The 18,288-nt window shown below is 39.7% G+C and overlaps 1 protein-coding gene across 1 annotated transcript in view; it reads left to right on the top strand.

The window, feature by feature from the left end:
• Grm7 (glutamate metabotropic receptor 7) overlaps window positions 1-18,288 on the top strand; it is an 808,808-nt gene that overhangs the window by 659,735 nt on the left and 130,785 nt on the right. The window contains exon 8 of the mRNA XM_032905985.1: window positions 6,599-7,534. Within this exon, the coding sequence (XP_032761876.1) occupies window positions 6,599-7,534 (936 nt within the window). The remainder of the gene's footprint in view (window positions 1-6,598; window positions 7,535-18,288) is intronic.

Genomic DNA, 18,288 nt, shown 5'->3' with positions numbered 1-18,288 from the left:
GCTACAGCCACCATACTGGCTACTTCCTGCCTTACACTCCTGCTTGATGAACTCATTTCTCTGAGAATGTAATCCTGGATAAACTATTCCTCCTATAAGTTACCTTGGTGGTGGCACACTAGCATAGCAAGAGAAAAGTAACTAATACAGAAGCCTTGTGGACCTCTTAGTGTTCCCAACTTCCTGCTTCTCTCTAGAAGTCACACTGGCCCTGTCCTTTTGTAGAATACTCCACCTTCCTGTACATTTATTTTTAACCAGGATTTTTTTCCATCCCCATAAAACAGACAGACGAAATGTATTTTAGTGAACAAATAGCATTTCAATTAGAAAGCTTTTTGTTAATTATCTCATTCTATTAAAGTTCTAATAAGTCAGAATTATATTACTGGGAATTTTACAATTACAGCAGCAGCCAGGTTGATTGGTGGAGCAAGCTGAGGAAACATAGAAATGGAATTTCACGATGAAAAGTGTCCTAGCATGATGAACCATCCTTTGGATAGAAATGTGCCTGAGAGAAGGAATAAATACCTCATAGATGAAAATGGACACATCAATGAACCAAAAAAATAGGGTTTTTTTTATGTGAAACTTTATCTTTTTTATTAGATATATTTCTTTACTTACATTTCAAATGTTATTCCCTTTACCGGTTTCCTGTCCATAAGAGCCCCCTATCTCCTACTCCTCCCCTATATGGATGTTCCCCCATCCAACCCCCTTATCACCCCCCTGATATTCCCCTGCACTGGGAGGTCCAACCTTGGCAGGGAGAAGGGCTTCCCCTTCCACTGGTGCCCCAACAAGGCTATTCTCTGCTACATATGCAGTTGGAGCCCTGGGTCAGTCCATGTATATAGTCTTTTGGTAGTGGTTTAGTCCCTGGAAGCTCTGGTTGGCGTTGTTGTTCTTATGTGGTTGCAAGCCTCTTCAGCTCTTTCAATCCTTCCTCTAATTCCCCCAAAGGGGGTCCTGTTCTCAGTTCTGTAGTTTGCTGCTAGCATTGACTTCTGTATTGGACATGCTCTGGATTGTCTCTCAGGAGAGATCTACATCCTGTCCCTTTCAGCATGCACTTTTTAGCTTCATCAATCTTTTCTAGTTTTGGTGGCTATATATATGTGGGCCACATGTGGGGCAGGCTCTGAATGGCCATTCCTTCAGTCACTGCTCTAAACTTTGCCTCCAAATCCCCTCCTATGGATTTTTTTTTTTACCTTTTCAAGAAGGAGTGGGAACATCTGCATTTTGGTCATCCTTCTTCTTGAGCTTAAGTCGAAGTGGATCAAGGACCTCCACATCAAATCAGATACACTCAAGCTAATAGAAAAAAAGTGTGGAAAAGTCTTGAACACTGGGGAAAATTCCTTGAACAAAACACAATGGCTTATGCTCTAAGATCAAGAATCGACAAATGGAACTTCATAAAACTGCAAGGCAAAAGACACTGTCATTAGGACAAAATGGTAACCAACAGATTGGGAAAAGATCTTTACCAATCCAACATCTGATAGAGGGCTTATATCCAAAATATACAAAGAACTCAAGAAGTTAGACTCCAGAGAACCAAAGTACAGAGCTAAACAAAACATTCTCAGCTGAGGATTATCGAATGGCCGAAAAGCACCTAAAGAAATGTTCAATATTCATAGTCGTCAGGGAAATGCAAATCAAAACAACCCTGAGATTTCACCTCACACCAGTCAGAATGGCTAAGATAAAAAACTCAGGTGACAGCAAATGCTGGCAAGGATGCGGAGAAAGAGGAACACTTCTCCATTGTTGGTGGGATTGCAAACTGGTACAACCACTCTGGAAATCAGTCTGGAGGTTCCTCAGAAAATTGGACATTCCACTACCTGGGGACCCAGCCATACCTCTCTTGGACAAATACCCAAAAGATGCTCTAACATACAACAAACACACATGCTCCACTATGTTCATAGCAGCCTTATTTATAATAGCCAGAAGCTGAAAAGAATCCAGATGCCCTTTAACAGAGGAATGGGCCCAGTTAGCTTATAAGATTCTAGCCATTCTAACATCTACATGGACTTTATGGGACAACTATTTTCAAGGTTCAGGACATAGTTTCTGCCAAGTACCAATGGGTACCATGATACTGTTCTATTCCTCATGAGAAATTCAGAAGTAATTGATATGCTTGCTTGTCTAAATTTAATATTTTGAGATCCATTTCACTGAAAATGATCAGGAAGTTGACAAGGGTTTCTCAGTAGGTGAGTTTCCACTTCTCTTTTCTTCTGATGTTTCCAACTATTTGTGCACACCTTGGTGTCTTTGTTAACATATCATTGACTTATTGTTGACCTGATAGAAGTTCAGTGTATACTAAAGCCAGCGTCAGAAAATGCTTACTCCTTAGAATGTTGGACTACATTTAGTAAACTGGCCTTGAAGAGTTAGTTGTCACTGAGAAAAATGTATCATTTCATGTTCCAAATTTCACAAAATATAGGCTGATTTTGTTCCATTGTTATGCCATGCATGACATAGTTCTGTATATCCACATGGTTCAAGTAAGACTCGTCATTGTGCTGCCTTTTAATGTTTTCAGGTCTGGGATTCAAGAGGGTGAACTTAGCTGTCCTTTTGATATTTATTACAAGAAATATTAATGCTGCAAACAGGCAGACAGTAATATGGGTGGCAGGGGCACTGAAAGGACAGCATCCCACATTGCAAAGTGAAGACTGCTCAGAGGAAGCAAGAAGAACCCGCGCCACATGGCAGCTGACAGGCTCATAGTACTTACTGTCAGAGTCAAGTGTGAAGGTGAAAAGGATGAAGAAAATGCAGAAAGGCAGCATTCTTTAATTTTAGAAAGCAAATTTCTATCACTTTGGGAACATTAAAATGGATGAATTCTATAAAATGGCATGTCCATGATTAACATTCTTGTGCATTGTATCTTGGCTCCTCAGTAAAAGAGCTTCCTTCTTTGGGATCATCTTTTCCTGGTGGCACAGTCACTGTGATATTGCAAAGCATCATGTGGGCGCAACGTTTTATAATTATAGCCGTGTTCTTGCTTCCAGATCCACATTATGATTCCTTTCCTTAGCGGTCAATCTAAACAGCCGATAATCTGCGCACCATGACTTGTGTTTATTATTGGTATCAGTTCCTTTTTCTTGCCTAGAATGAGGATCTCAACAGCTCTTCCTTGGGAGCCAGATCCTGAGCAGAATATGTGTCAAATAATCATAACTTTGAATGTCTTTGAGAAGGAAGGGGCTATACCCCCATTCCAGTCCCTATGCCATGGAATTAATTGAAAAGTTCGGCATCCTGTTTGGTTCATACAGAGTATAAGGACTGCTTTTCAGTGTTAAAATGTATAATACTTTTGGGTGGATGTTGAACGTTTTAATTAGGATGGACAAAGAACTCCCTCTAGATAGAGAGAAAACAAATGTCCCACAGGCAAATGGCAGTTTATGAAGAACAAAGGGGAAACCCCATATTAGGATGAGGTATGAAATTTTAATTGTGCATGTTAATTAGCTGAGCCTAATGGATACTTGATTGCTAGATTTCAATACTTTGACGGCTGGAGTTAGATAATAAGCCTCAGAAAGGGGGAATGGCCAAATAAGGGAGAAGATCTTGGGGGCTAGCTTTAAGAATGTGATCTAATGTTTTTTAGTAAGGCAGGGAGAACAAGAAAGAGAGAACAAGGCCCGCTAGAGGCATTACTTGCCAGCTCCAGCTGGCCAGAGTCCCTTCAGTTTTCCTGGAGGAAAACACACCCCTCTCTGGTAATTTAAGCCCATATCCTCTCAGTAAGATGTTATATATCCCTGTCTTTAACCCAATCATTTTATACTTAAAATTTGGCTTTCCATCTAACTGAAACGCTGTCTTGTTACAGAGTTCAGAGGAAACTGAAACTTATGGCAATTTTGCAAACAACCTCGGTGTGGTTCTCGATTTTTTTTCATAACTATAAATGACTAGCATTTTTCAGTAGTTACCCATGAGCATTTGTTACTGTGATTTCTTCAGAGGAAGTGAAGTGTTACATCTGTATAGATGACAGTGGGCATAGCCAAATCATGTGCATCTCATTTCCTGGAAAACTAGGGCACTTGCTACCTTCATAGGACATAAATAATAGTTTCAATCATGTTATTTAGTAGCCCAGGGAGTAAATTTAGATTTCTGTTCATTTGGAGCAAGAGGTGACTCTGATGCTTTAATATACATAATTAAACGAAGTTGAAATGAAAATTGAAAACAAATTAAGCAATCACTCACTGTAATGCTTGTGGTTATAGCCTTTGTGTATATTTAGATACACAAGAAAGAATAGAATAAAACTCCTGCATTTCCAGGCATTTTATTTTATTCCAAAAGGAAAACACAGTGTGATGGCAATGTTTGGAATTATTTGTAACATAAATGTTGGAATCAGACAGCCACAGATTCAGCTCATGGAATTCACTTATTGGCTTTATTGATTAATCTTGTAGTGACCATGACTCGGTTCCTTTAATTTGACATTGAACAGCATTTGTGTTAATAATAGCAAAGTTTTTAAATGTGTCTACTTCTTAGAATCTGACACTTGAAAAGTTATCACCTATCATTTTCTGTCTTATTACAAGTTTTATTTCCTTAATTTTATGGTTTTGGGATGACTGCCAATGACTTACTGACTCAAAAAGAAATTGTTGCGAGTGAACTTATTATTATGGCTTATATTTAGTTAGATTTATTCATGCTGACTTGGGTTTTATGCTCAGGCAAATGAGTTCACACCAAAGTCCTCAGAAAATTCTTGGGGCCCTGGTTCAAGTTTAAATCCAACTGTTAGGAAGTCATGACGTTTGCCCCTTAAGCCATGCATGGCCGTCTGTTCAATTAGGTCTTTTGGTTCAGACATTGGATATTGCTCATATCCAAAATTAATGGGAGCCAGCTTCCTGCTTTTCACCGTGTCCCACATTAACAGCACCAAAATTCCAATGACTGATAAAGGTTCATTTCCTTCTCCCCTTATCTCTAGAAAACTATTGGTTTCAAAATGTTTTGAAGTATCTAGTATCTTTCTAATCTATTTTTTTGGCTCAATTATATTAAAATTCCAATTAGGTCAATATTAAAAATTCAATTAGAGAAAATCAGCCCTAGCTCTTTGATGAGATTTATTTTGTAAAATAATTAACTTGAAGTTTATCTTTCTAAGGCTGCTTTTAGTGAAACTATGTAGTTAGTGTGAGTTTCACTCAGGCTCTTAGTGACAGGCAACAGAAGCACAAATCCTGTTGATGAAGCATGGATGCTGTATCAGGCAGGGGTGGATATAATATCGCACACAATGACATAGTCTAAGGCAATGCCTACTGCAAGCACTACTATATCCAAGACCACGGAGACCCTTCCATTCTGGTCCTCTGTCTGCCTCTTTATCTAACACATTCATTCCTGCAGCCAGAAGCACTGTCCAACGAGGAAAATAAGTTTTATTTCCTATAATATCAGCAAATGAAGTGAAATTAAATTAACTGACAGGGACACAGGGATCTCATGGCTCAGACTTTCAAAAGTGACACTAACGGTCCCTGAACAAGTCCGAGCACTATCGCCTGCGATTGTGTTAGGGATATTCATTCTCAGTCCCCGTTCCAAAGTCAATGGTTAATCTGGGAGTGGACCTCAGCAAGCCTCATAAAATTCCCTCCAAGAGGCCCTTATTTTGCTTGAACTGGAGAAAAACTACAGTGTGCTTTCGGGTCAGGTCTGAATCATGTGCACACCCCTCAGGTTCTGTGTGTAATTTACAGTCCTATGGGTAGAAAAGGAATCTGGTGAATCCTTAGCAAGAAAGGAAGGCAGATGAAATGCTGGCCACAAGGGACATGGGCATTCAGCTCTACAACAAAGTTCTTCCCAGTGTGGAATGCTGTTTCCCAGAACACCTCGGATTGTAATGACTTTCCCAGAAAGCCAATATTCCAACACAGCCAATACACTTTCCCCTATCTGCTGAGCCACAGAGATTCAGTTTCAATTTTGTCATTAGAGGGAGACTTGGCAAACCTTTAAATGTTTTCAGACCACACAATTCCTTAGATTTCCTCTGCCAATACTTCTTGTAGGCTGCAAAGAGGTCTAATTCTGTTGCAGCCTAGAATAATGAACACTTGCTGTTCTCTGCTAAGGAAACCTAAGTGTTCTTGCAGCTCTCGATGACAATGACTGTTACATGAGGGAATTTTACAGGGTCTGTAAAATGAGGTGGGCACAGGTAGTCAGTATTGCACTGTTATCTAAAATATTAAGCCTGTGGGGGGGGTTGAAAACAACTAATTTAGACATAAGAGGTTTTCTATATTTACTATCTGTTTTGTGTGCCCAACCACCACTCACTTATTTCAAGACTTCTGTGCTCCCCCTGTCAGGGGATATAGTTGAACACATTTCCTTACATCTCTTTTAGCTGTTCTTAGGGAATTCCCTGATTATGTTAGCAACTGCAGTAAGGTTTGTATTATTTGTCTTTGTTGTTCTTTATGATCCTCTTCTTTTAATGACTTGACTCCTTTATCTCATTTCTTTTTACATACAGATAGAGGACATGCAGTGGGGCAAAGGAGTCCGAGAGATCCCATCCTCTGTGTGTACATTGCCATGCAAGCCTGGGCAAAGGAAGAAGACACAGAAGGGAACGCCTTGCTGCTGGACCTGTGAGCCCTGTGATGGATACCAGTATCAGTTTGACGAGATGACCTGTCAGCATTGTCCCTACGACCAGAGGCCCAATGAGAACCGAACTGGCTGTCAGAACATCCCAATCATCAAACTGGAGTGGCACTCCCCCTGGGCTGTCATTCCTGTCTTCCTGGCAATGCTGGGGATCATTGCCACCATCTTTGTCATGGCGACTTTCATCCGCTACAATGACACACCCATTGTCAGGGCATCTGGGCGGGAACTCAGCTATGTTTTATTGACAGGCATCTTTCTCTGCTATATCATCACCTTCCTAATGATTGCCAAACCAGATGTGGCAGTGTGTTCTTTCCGACGAGTCTTCTTGGGCTTGGGCATGTGTATTAGCTATGCAGCCCTTTTAACAAAAACCAATCGGATTTATCGCATATTCGAGCAGGGCAAGAAATCGGTGACAGCTCCCAGACTCATAAGCCCAACCTCACAACTGGCGATCACTTCCAGTTTAATATCGGTGCAGCTTCTAGGTGTCTTCATTTGGTTTGGGGTTGACCCCCCCAACATCATCATAGACTACGATGAGCATAAGACCATGAACCCAGAACAAGCAAGGGGCGTTCTCAAATGTGACATCACAGACCTTCAAATCATTTGTTCTCTGGGATATAGCATTCTTCTCATGGTCACATGTACTGTGTATGCCATCAAGACTCGGGGCGTACCAGAGAATTTTAATGAAGCCAAGCCCATTGGATTCACTATGTACACGACGTGTATCGTATGGCTTGCCTTCATCCCAATATTTTTTGGCACAGCACAGTCAGCAGAAAAGGTAAGTGAAAGTGTACATCGTGTGGTGCACTACAGAAATGTCTAGTTTTGCATATATTAAAACCAAATTGATTGAGTCCTCCAAAGGAATTTATATAGAGAGAAAGTGCAAAAATGGAAAAAAAAAAGACCCTTTGATTAATAGGTTAATGGGCAGGAATCAAAAAGTTTCAGTCGGTTGTTTTGCTCTGAATCTACTGATAACCAATGACATGTGACCTTTCCAAGTGAATATGTTTATTATAAAATTAGCATAATTAGGCATTATCTAAGACAAGACTATCTAATCTAAATAAAACCTTCCTCCTCACTCACTCCCCACTCCTGTGCTTATGTGCATGCTTCTTTAGAGTAGAGTTTGGCCATGGTACCTACGCTTTAGGTGGGTATAAATGCAGTGCTCAAAATTAGCACCACTATAGATAAGGGCTTCTCAAACTCTGAGTCATATCCTCTTTGCATATTGAACAACCTTTCACAAGGTTTGCCTAAGACCATGGGGAAAATGCTGATATTTACATTTCAACATGGCGGGACAAACATTGCAGCTTTGAAGTAGCAATGAAATTATTTTATGGTAGGGGATTACCACAACATGAGGAACTATATTAAGGAGTCACAGCACTGATGCTCTGTCTTCTTAGTAGCTCATCTAGACTGTTACACTGTTACTGAAGATGGGTTGGTGGATATGGGCATTAGTCATAAAGGTATCAGGTTCCTGTCAATTTAGTATACCTTAATCCCAGTAGACAATCATAATGAGATCTAGGCATTTTCTGAGAGGAGCAGGAAAGAAGGGAGGGAAGATAGGATACATAAACAGCAAAAGTATAAATAGAGGGAGACACAGAGAGAGAGAGAGAGAAAAGAGAGAGAGAGACAGACAGACAGACAGAAGAGACAGATAGACAGAGACAGAGACAGAGACAGAGAGACAGATAGGCCAGAGACAGATCGACAGACAGAAAGGCAGAGATCTGGCTGTCATAGATTGAGGTTGGTACAAGAGACAATTAGTATGCATGTTCCCAACATATACTAGTAAACTAATGAATCTATAAATTATATGACCTCTACATTTTGTTTTAAATGGCTAATGTATATTTAGTTGTACTTGTCATTTGTATGCCAATAGGCAACCCTGCAGTATTGATCCTAGACATGATGAATACACATTTGATTTTCACGCATGGACATCTGGCTAAAGGCACATGAGCAAATTCATAAAGCCTAAATATCCATGTTGAAATTCCTCAACTGGCGGGAGCAGTTCTGACGGGGTGATATGACTGATGTTGAATAGAGACTAGTCCTTCGTCACCATGAGAAGAGTATTTTTATTAGAAATTGGAGCACAATATTAGAACATCAGAGAAGCCTTTTAGGTATTGTACCCTAATTTAATAGGTATGTTAATTATTTTTATTGCTTTTTTATAACAGGGTGTGTGTGTGTACCATGGCATGTGTCCATGCATGTGGATATCAGAACAATGCACATAGTCTAGTTTCCTATCATGTGGAGTTCATGATCAACTGTAGGTTAGCAGTACTGCCTTTATGGATGATTCATGTTCTGGCCTTGAACAATCTTTTTAGATGTGTGTAGATACTTGGATAGGGTGCCGGGATTGAGTTAAATATAAAAACATATAAAGTTGTTGATACTGCCAGGTTCAGTTTAGAATTTATTAATAGCCCATTTGCATTGTTTCTAAAGATTAGCAGGATTTGTTGATTTTCCTGCTGAGATGACGTCAGTAACCTAAATTGTAGGATTCCAGAAATTTAAGTTTATCTTTTTAAAGTAGACATTTCACAAAATGAAGCAGAATTCTCAGAATAAGACAGTGAAGAATACTGAATGTCTCAAAACTATGGTTTTCTTCATAAAATATGTTAGAGGAAATTCTTCTAAAATATATAGTCATTGAACTTTGGCTGCTTCCAACAGTATTTTTCAGATTCATAATGCATGTTTATTGCCTGCGAAACCAACTTGAATTTCATTTTATTTTCTCTCTCTATCCCTGGGCCAAGGGAATAGTAAAATATGAGTTAGGGTACTGAAATGCAATAGAAATAAAAGAAATTGTAAATGTGCGGTGGTAGGTTGGTAACTAATATAATTTTTCTTGGAGGGAACAATGCCTGCCATCAAACCTCTTGCAGATAATTCTTTTGCTGTTAAAACCATGTCATGTCTAGCAGGTTAAAGTCATTAATTATATCTTATGTACTAATTCTTCATGATCTAAAAAGCAGGAATTGTTGCAGCAACATTGAAAGTATGTCTTCTTACATTATGTACTTCTTGCTTATCTAAAAAGTAGGTATGGCTATAGTAGGATTAGCAATACATCTTGTAATGTTGCTTTGGGAGTGCTATTTATGTGTTTTTTGTGTTATTTCCTTCTTCATTTTGGGTCATTTCTTTTTTGTGACTGAGGAATCTTTTCAAGTAAAATCACATGTGTGATCCTTTACAACCCTGAAAATACTAAGAAATTCAGGGAAATCTATGCCTTGGTTCTAGTTTCTGCTGATGAAACTGTGCTGGTAGAATCAGAGCATGGAAGGGATTCAGTTGCCTTCAGACAGTATGATTCCTAATTCCTCAGTTTCACAAAACATATTCTCTTTGTATATTCTTCATGGTTGATGAATATTTTTACATGGTTCACTGGCACAATTAAAAGTACTAAACTGCCAACCAGGAACAGTGAGTTTCTACAGGCAAATGTGCATGTCCTCTAATGACAAGATATACATAGAAAAAAACAGGAATAATCAATTAAGAAAATTACTCTGTGGATATGCAACTACAGTATCGAAATTATAAAGAGGCGCTACTCCAACAAACAAAGACGTCATAGTAAAATGCATTTTTGTTTTTGTAACCTATGTGCCCGCATATCATAGACATTCCGTTTTGTTCTGATTTAATAATTTAAGCACCCTAAGTAGAAGAATCTCATTGTCCTAGGGAAAAAAGCAAGCAAATTCCATAATAACTATTTACTGTAGTTGTAGAACTGAAATCCATTTTGATTCTGCTAGGGATAGCTTGGAAATTTCACCGGTTGGTTTATTAGTATAACTAATAAAGACCAAAAGGTTCTTATATGAAAAGTAAAATGTCATCCCCAATGAAGTGTATTTTTGATTTAAGTATACTGCAAGAGACTCAGTGTCACCTTTTGATTAATGATTGCCGCTCCCATGACTTGCTTAGAATGGAAGTCCAGCAATATGACCAGCGATGGTGATGGTAAACTGTGCCCTACAGTAATGAATTCTAGGGTTTTGGAATTATTTATAGGTGTGACCATAAAGAGTCTTCAAAATAGTATAAGTAGTGAAATAATTCCATGTTAATGGACACCTAGTCTTTTGTACTGTGGTATTATTATGTTATTATATTTTAGCACTGTCTCCTTAAGGATTAGATCATATTCCATGAAAAGCAATAACTTGCCAGTAGCTGCATTCATAGAGGGAGTTGGCCACACTAACGTCTATGTTGTCAATATTTTAGAAACCCTATAGCTAACCCATACATTTCAAGCTTAGTAATTACTTGTTATCTAAAGAAGTTTCTAGGTAAGGTTGTCATACATAAACAATCACTGGTCTGGTGCATATAGGTCAGGATGTCACAAGGTCAGGTTCTCGGTAACATTATAGCTATAAATTGGGGAAGGGTCCTATTATGTTTAAACAGTTAAAAAAAACTGTATTATTGCTGCAAGCATCAGGTTGAATGCATGGCATTATGTGCTGCTTGTCTGTGCATTGTGTCTTTTATGCGGGACAGTGGAATAAGCTTTATCAAACTTGACTATACATAGGAAAATGGAATTTGGCAGATGGGATAAAAGGCCTCAGATTCTGTATATATCGTGGTGTTGTGTGGGTAATGATGTGATGAGAAGAGGAGGGGTGGGTCACAGCAACTTAAGGCTGGAGAGCATTGTTGCAAGAGGTTTCAAAGACGGAAAGCTGTGTTCTAGTATCTGGCCCTCAGACCATGTTTGTGCACATATCAGAATATTCAGGGCACATAGCAAAACTTCAATGAGAGAATCCCTTTTTGCTAATGGAATACTGTTCCATTATACAATAGAACTAAGACGATTGAGAGCAAATATCTGAACCAGCATTGGGCCTAGACGGAGCAGTCAGACAGGGAAATAGGAATATTTCTTAGAAAATGGGAATATTGTCTTTCACACATAAGAGATTGCTCCCAAAATATGACCGCAAAGTGACACCTGCATGAGTGGGATTAGAATTATATGGAATATAAGAATCCTATTCTCAAATCCCAGAGCTTTTCTGCAAAAGTAACACATAGCTGCTGTCACCACACCAACCTGACTGACTAGAACTGGAGTTTTGAGTTTGTGTGTTTCTGGTTTATCTTGTGGGTTTCCAAGTTTGCTATCTGTTTCTGTAATAAACATCATGGCCAAAAGGAAAAGGTTGATGTGCCTTACACCTTTGGCACTACCCATCACAGAAGCAAGCCAATCTGGAAGAAACCTCCAACCAAGGAGGAAAGCTATTAACTGGATTGCTTCTCCTGGTTCTCAGGTTGGTTTCTTACACAACCTATGGACACCTGCCCAGGGGTAACACTTCCCACAGTCGACTGGGCCCAACCATATCAAATATTAATCAAGACGATGGCCCACAGACTTAACTAAAGGCCAGTCTGACAGAGGTAGTTCCACAGTTAAGGTCTCTATTCCTAGGTGCCTGTACTTTGTATACAGTTGATACGAACTCACCAACAATGGGTTTTTTGTTACCATTTTCAATTTGTTTTGTTTGATTGTTATTTTTCTTGAGAGAAAAGAGAGCTCACTCTCTGGCCCTAGCTATTCCGGAATTCACTGTGTAGGCCAAACTGGCCTTGAACTATCTATCCACCATGCTCTCCATCTGTCTCCAGAGGGCCAGGGATTATATTCAGGAACCACCACATCCAACTGCAGTTGTACAGCTTTAAACTCATGTGTGAGTCTCTCTCTCTCTCTCTCTCTCTCTCTGTGTGTGTGTTTATGTGTGTGTAGGTAAAAGGTAGAAGGTGACGTTGAAGGTGAGGGCATGAATGTAGTAAGGGATGTTATCAAACCAAACACAATTAATGAAGAACATTAATACACTTTCCATCCCATGATGCTTTCTCATCAGTACCCTTAAGAACCAGGATAGAGAGTGAAGAAGATACTGTTCTGTCTTCAGTAATTCCAAAGGCAATTAATATAGGTTTTAAAATAACCAGCCGCGTAGAACATGCAACAGATAGAGTTCCCAAATTAGCAAAACAGGCACCTGAGGGTGCCTCATTACTGCAGCAAATATGACAGATAGACAGGACCCACAGTGAGTTTGAAATGGCACTCTAGTCATGAGAAATAGCAGTGTTTACAGCAGGTGGCACTAAGAGACAGAAACTAGCTCTACTAACAAAAGGAGAGAAGACAACTAAAAGAATCAACTCATTTTGGTAATTGGAAACAGGTGAACCTGATGTCATTCCTAACGTTTACAAACTTCTGACAAAAAATCACACTTTTGCATAGGGGCCCCAAGTTGTAATTCCACAGCATATTTTTCTGATAAATGATCCTTAGGTTGTGTTATTAAGTGAGCGCTATCCTGATGGGCTGCGTGCCCCTACCTCCAGCTTTGTGGGAGGACAGAGGAGAATGGGTGATGCAGTGCTTATAGCCCACATATAAGAAGTTCTTAGCGACCTTCCTGAAACTACAATGGTTTTCCAAAAGTGTGTAAGCAGTGGAAACATGGCCTTGGGGAGTTGCACCCCACCCGAAGATGGCCAGTGTTCGGTGCAGGAGTAGCACGTGGTACAAATACTTTATGAACTGTTAATGGTGAAGGCAGGGATGATGCTGAGAATTCAAGAAAGTTCGAAGAGAAAATGGAGGGGGTTAAAGTTGTTTTAAACTTGAATGAAGACGAAAATGTATAGATTGGTATCTTATTTTGCATTTTATTACCATAGTTCGTTATTTAAATAGGTCTTGATATAATCCAGACAGGGAAAGAAAAGAACTTCTGCTGTCAGTCATCCTCTTCTTCTTTCCATTTTCTACACTCAAGGTATTTATGCATAAATACATTAATTATTTATTTTATCTATAGAATTTTCAGAAGATCCTTCAATTAATCACCTGAACTTCAAGCAGGTCAGATCAGAAAGATCTGATCACCTGATCAGCTGATCACCTGAAATCTGCAGTCGGCTGGAAGTGGTGTGTTGAGATGCTGGACACAGCCGTGTACCAGGGTTGTAGCCAAGGCCCATGGGAATGTGGAGGTTCGCTTCTACTTTTGGGTTCGTCTGTTGATATTTTAACAGTTTAAGTGAAATGAGCCATAGAGGCTTCTGAGCTCATTTTCCAGAAGCCAAGAGCAATAGTTAGTATCATACGTCTCACCTGTCCCAAGCAGAAAGGACTGCTTGAGTCTCTCAGATAATTGAAGTCTTTCACCTATCTTTTGTCCCTTGATTAATTAAGTATGAACAGGAGGAGGTAGACCCCAGCAGAGCAGAATTAATACAGTAAGATTACTGAATTCTGAAGGAAGACCTGTCAATAACCTCCATTCTTCCACTGGTTCGATCACTATGCAGTGCTTCTTGAGACCATCCTGAGCGCCCTCGGCAACCTCAAATTTATTTTCTCCTAAGAGCTCTAGCTGTCAGGAGACCCAGCCACCAGGATGCAGGACCCACTCATGAGTAAAACTAACCATTTGTGAGTATTTTCTCTGTAGTGAATCAGAGTCCACTTCTCATATTTGAAAAAGCAGAGGAAATTATTGACTGCAGAATCTGGTGAGAGAGACAGGACTGGACAATCTAGATTTGAAATCTCTCAGATCCCAACACAAGGAGGTTAATGTTAGTGCTTATAATAGATTTCTTTTTTCAGCTTTTTCTACAGTCTTCTAGCTGCTCTCAATATTGTTGTTGTTTTTTTGTTTTTTTTGTTTTAGGTTTTACTCTTGTTTTGTTTGTTTTTTTTTTGTTTTGTGTGTGTGTGTGTGTGTGTGTGTGTGTGTACATTTTTATGTTTTTGTGTGCTTATGGCTTAGTTTATGGTATTTTCCCACTAGCATTCAGTGATATTCTGAACCAAATCACAGGTGTCACTTAACTCCTCTGACCAATAATATATTACAGAGGAAATCCACTCATCTTTCCAGAGTGAAAAAATTTGTCACTCACATTTGGTGAATCTAGTCATATACATGAAAGCTAACACTGCATCGTGGAAACAAAACAAACAAACAAATTAAAAATCCCAAATGCTTATCTGATGGACAGATACAATCAGAGCCAGCTAGCAAATAGTTCTCGTGAACACTTATAGTGAAATCATGTATAGTCAGGTTTATATGTCTGTTAAGCGGTACAGAATTTAAATATGTTTAGTCAAGGTACAACTAATTTAATATCAGTTTGAATTGCTACAGGGTAGTTGGGGTAAAATTGTATTGTACAGACAATTCCACATCCTTTCCTCCTTTCTCATGTGAACCTAGTACTTTTACTCATTGATCTTGTGACAGAATCATACAGAAATCGTCTTTATTGTAAAGCTAGAATTGTCCAGTGAGAATATAGACTCCCCATACAGTACCTAGTCATTTACTTTATAAAGAACTTGACTCTTTCTGGGTGAAAGTTGGTCTCCCTTTGTGGGAAAAAAATATCTGTTTAGGTGTTGTGAGGTATAAATTGTAAAGACAAAGAGGCAAAAGAACTGGAGAAAATAACTAGAGGCTGTGGTATGGATGAGGACAGAGAGTTCAGTGGTTCAATAGAATAGGGAAGGGAACCTAAGTGAACACACTGGGCTTCAAAGTCTGTCTTTAACTTCCCTTTGTTTTAAGCAAAACGGGGTGCTTCCAGTTTGCAGGACTTTGGTCATTTACCTCAGATTGGGCTATTTATTGTTTTCCAGAACCTATAGCAGTTAATATGAAGGTCATTTGGGAAACTAAGGATTTCAGCCCTGAGATCAATGTTCTCTATTTAAGAGAGAACACAGCAGCGGCCATCGAACGGTTGACATTTTGGTCTCAACCACATAACACGCCTCCTGTTCTTGAATCAAGACTTCTAAGTGGGTCTAGCTAGCAGTGCATTTAGTAGCTCTACCTACTTGTCGCACAGTTGACAATCACAGCTATAAAGGTTTAATTTAAAACATCACTGCTAATGGCCTTCAAATTTTCATTTCAGTTAGTAGACATGAGGTATTAAAGAGACAAGTGACATGGTGGAAATAAGTACCCTTGCAGGAAGACACAGCCACATTACAACTTTCCATGAGTACCTTTCCTTTGAGTGTCTCTAGATGTTCTATAACTACTGTCATTAGTGAGATACACATTGATTTGCAGTTCATGATTCAAGCAGTGAGTCTCACATGGTGTATTCATATTGCAGCCGCCGTTCCGGCTGACTTGCTGCAGGATCTCTAGTGATTTACCATGGCAAGAGGTGGGCTGATGTGGGTCAGAGAGGGCTCTGATTATATATGAGTCCCTTGATTCTACACCTGTTGGGAGATCTCATTGACAGACCCAAAGTTTTGTAGCTCAGTTTGTAATATTGGTTTTAGTATCCATGTCAGATATTGCTCATTTAACCACCAGATTCTGTCAATACATTTGTGTTTCTCTGTCCTTCCACAAACCTGTTAAAGGTGACTAGGTTAGAGCAATTGGGAGCAAACACCAGCTGACAGCTGTGGCAGCCATCAGGGGACTCAGACTAAAAAGTTGCACGAAGAGCTTGATTTAAATCTGCTATTACATCATGGCTTTTAAATCTAATGCTCCTCACCCTCCATGAGATGGTTTTTAAATCTTGATGCCCCCACCCTCCATGATAAGACAGAAATAACTGCACCTGTCTTTTTACAGGTACTCTCACTGCAAAAGTGTTGAACCAATGAAGAGGTTTAATTGTTTTGTCTTGTTTTTCTAATTTTTAGGGTGGAAATCCGACACTTTAACGTTATTTATGTTACCTATGAAAGATGTGGGCAAGGTTAGATGTTTTGAGGCTTCACTGTCTGAGCTCTATTTAACCCTTATCTAAGTGCAAGGAACCATCTAAGGAATAGGGGAGACTCTAGCAGACGAATCACAGCACAAAGATCCAACAAGGCAGGACAGGAGGGGCTTTAGGGCAGGGTCATTGTACCAAAATCTTAGCAAAATGTCCATAGGCAAATGAGCCTTACTTCCTACATGTTAGGCTGTAGTTTAGATGGTCTGCTGCTGTGAAGTGGAATGGCTCCACACCTAGCATTGTCTTTTCCTGGCATTAAGCTTCTACTGAAACTCAAAGGAAGAGAAAATTAAGGAGGAGGGAGACTGGCATCTGATGCTCCAGGAGAGTGAGACTTGGTGTCTGATGCCCAGTGTGCAAGCAGTTACATCTACTGGGTGCTTCTTGGGTCTGAAATTGAACATTTGCCCTCTTCCCAGGTAATCAGAGCTCTCATTCAGCCCAATGTCCTGATATTTATGTTTGGCTGCTAAACAGCAGGAGTGTTTTCATTCAAGGCCTCCCATCCCCATAGTCTGAAAAGAACTCATGAATGTCTCAAGAGCCTCTGTAAAGGGCTTGTCTTTGCCAACAACATTATTGTTTTCCCACAGGTTCCTACATTTCAGTATAATGTTTCTGGTGAGAGACTTGTCAATAATTGCTTCCATTTAACCACTCTAGTTTATGCTAGTCTCCCTTCCCAAGACCCTAACAGGAATTAAGACTTCAGACCTGGGAAAAAGCCTAGCAGGGTTCCATTGGTAATTAGGTTTCTCACAACAATTACAATCAAAAGTATGTGATAACTTCTCTCCCTGGTGTCTATGGGAGGTTATACTGGAGTGGAATACAAACCCAGCTTGCGGCTGCTGTTAATGTGACTTCAGCCATGTCTGTTACATAGGTAATGTCATTTTCTGAAGACAGCATTCCTGTGGAAAGAGTCAAAGTGTGACAGAGAGAGACATAGCCTGAAAAGCTATGTCATGATAAAGCAGCCAAGGACAAATGTCATACTTTTTGCTGGTAATGGGTTAACTCACTTCCAAACCCTTATTTCTACTTTCCTTCGCTGAGTTCCCAGTCTGGTTCGACCTGGGATGGGACAGTAAGGCAGAGAGAGAAATAGAGATGCTAGGCTGTATATCCTCTAGAAAATGTTAGTGCTTCAAAGCAAGGTGCATAGCAGTTACATAGGATACAGCAAGGTCCTCCAATCAGAGTTTCTACATGAGAGTTACTACACTTGTATATGGAGTAACACATTGGCAGGTCAGGTCATGATCATGGTTGGGGAGTCAGCATACATGACTCTTGCTGTTCATGATAGACCCCACTTTATGTAGCTGAAGTTAATAGTTCATGTCTGTCCCATGAAAAAGCAGACAGTAGTCTGGCTATCTCCGGATCACCTCAGAATGAGGGTGAGTTTGTTCCTGCTGCCTGCCAATCCTTTCTGCTTACGGGTCATTATTTAGGGAGGACATTGGTTTCATATTCTGCTATGCTTCTGCCCCCATGCCAGGGCTTTTTCTTCTCCTTATGAAACAGACAGTTTCTTCAGTCAAGAATGGAAGCTCTGCGTCGCTGCTGTGTCCATCTGACCATTTAGATTTCTGTAGAGCAATACAACTGAACGAAGGTCACTGA

The sequence above is a fragment of the Rattus rattus genome, chromosome 6, assembly GCF_011064425.1.
Source record: "Rattus rattus isolate New Zealand chromosome 6, Rrattus_CSIRO_v1, whole genome shotgun sequence".
In the NCBI taxonomy this organism is placed as follows: Eukaryota; Metazoa; Chordata; class Mammalia; order Rodentia; family Muridae; genus Rattus; species Rattus rattus.
This window is presented reverse-complemented; position numbering and strand designations above follow the sequence as displayed.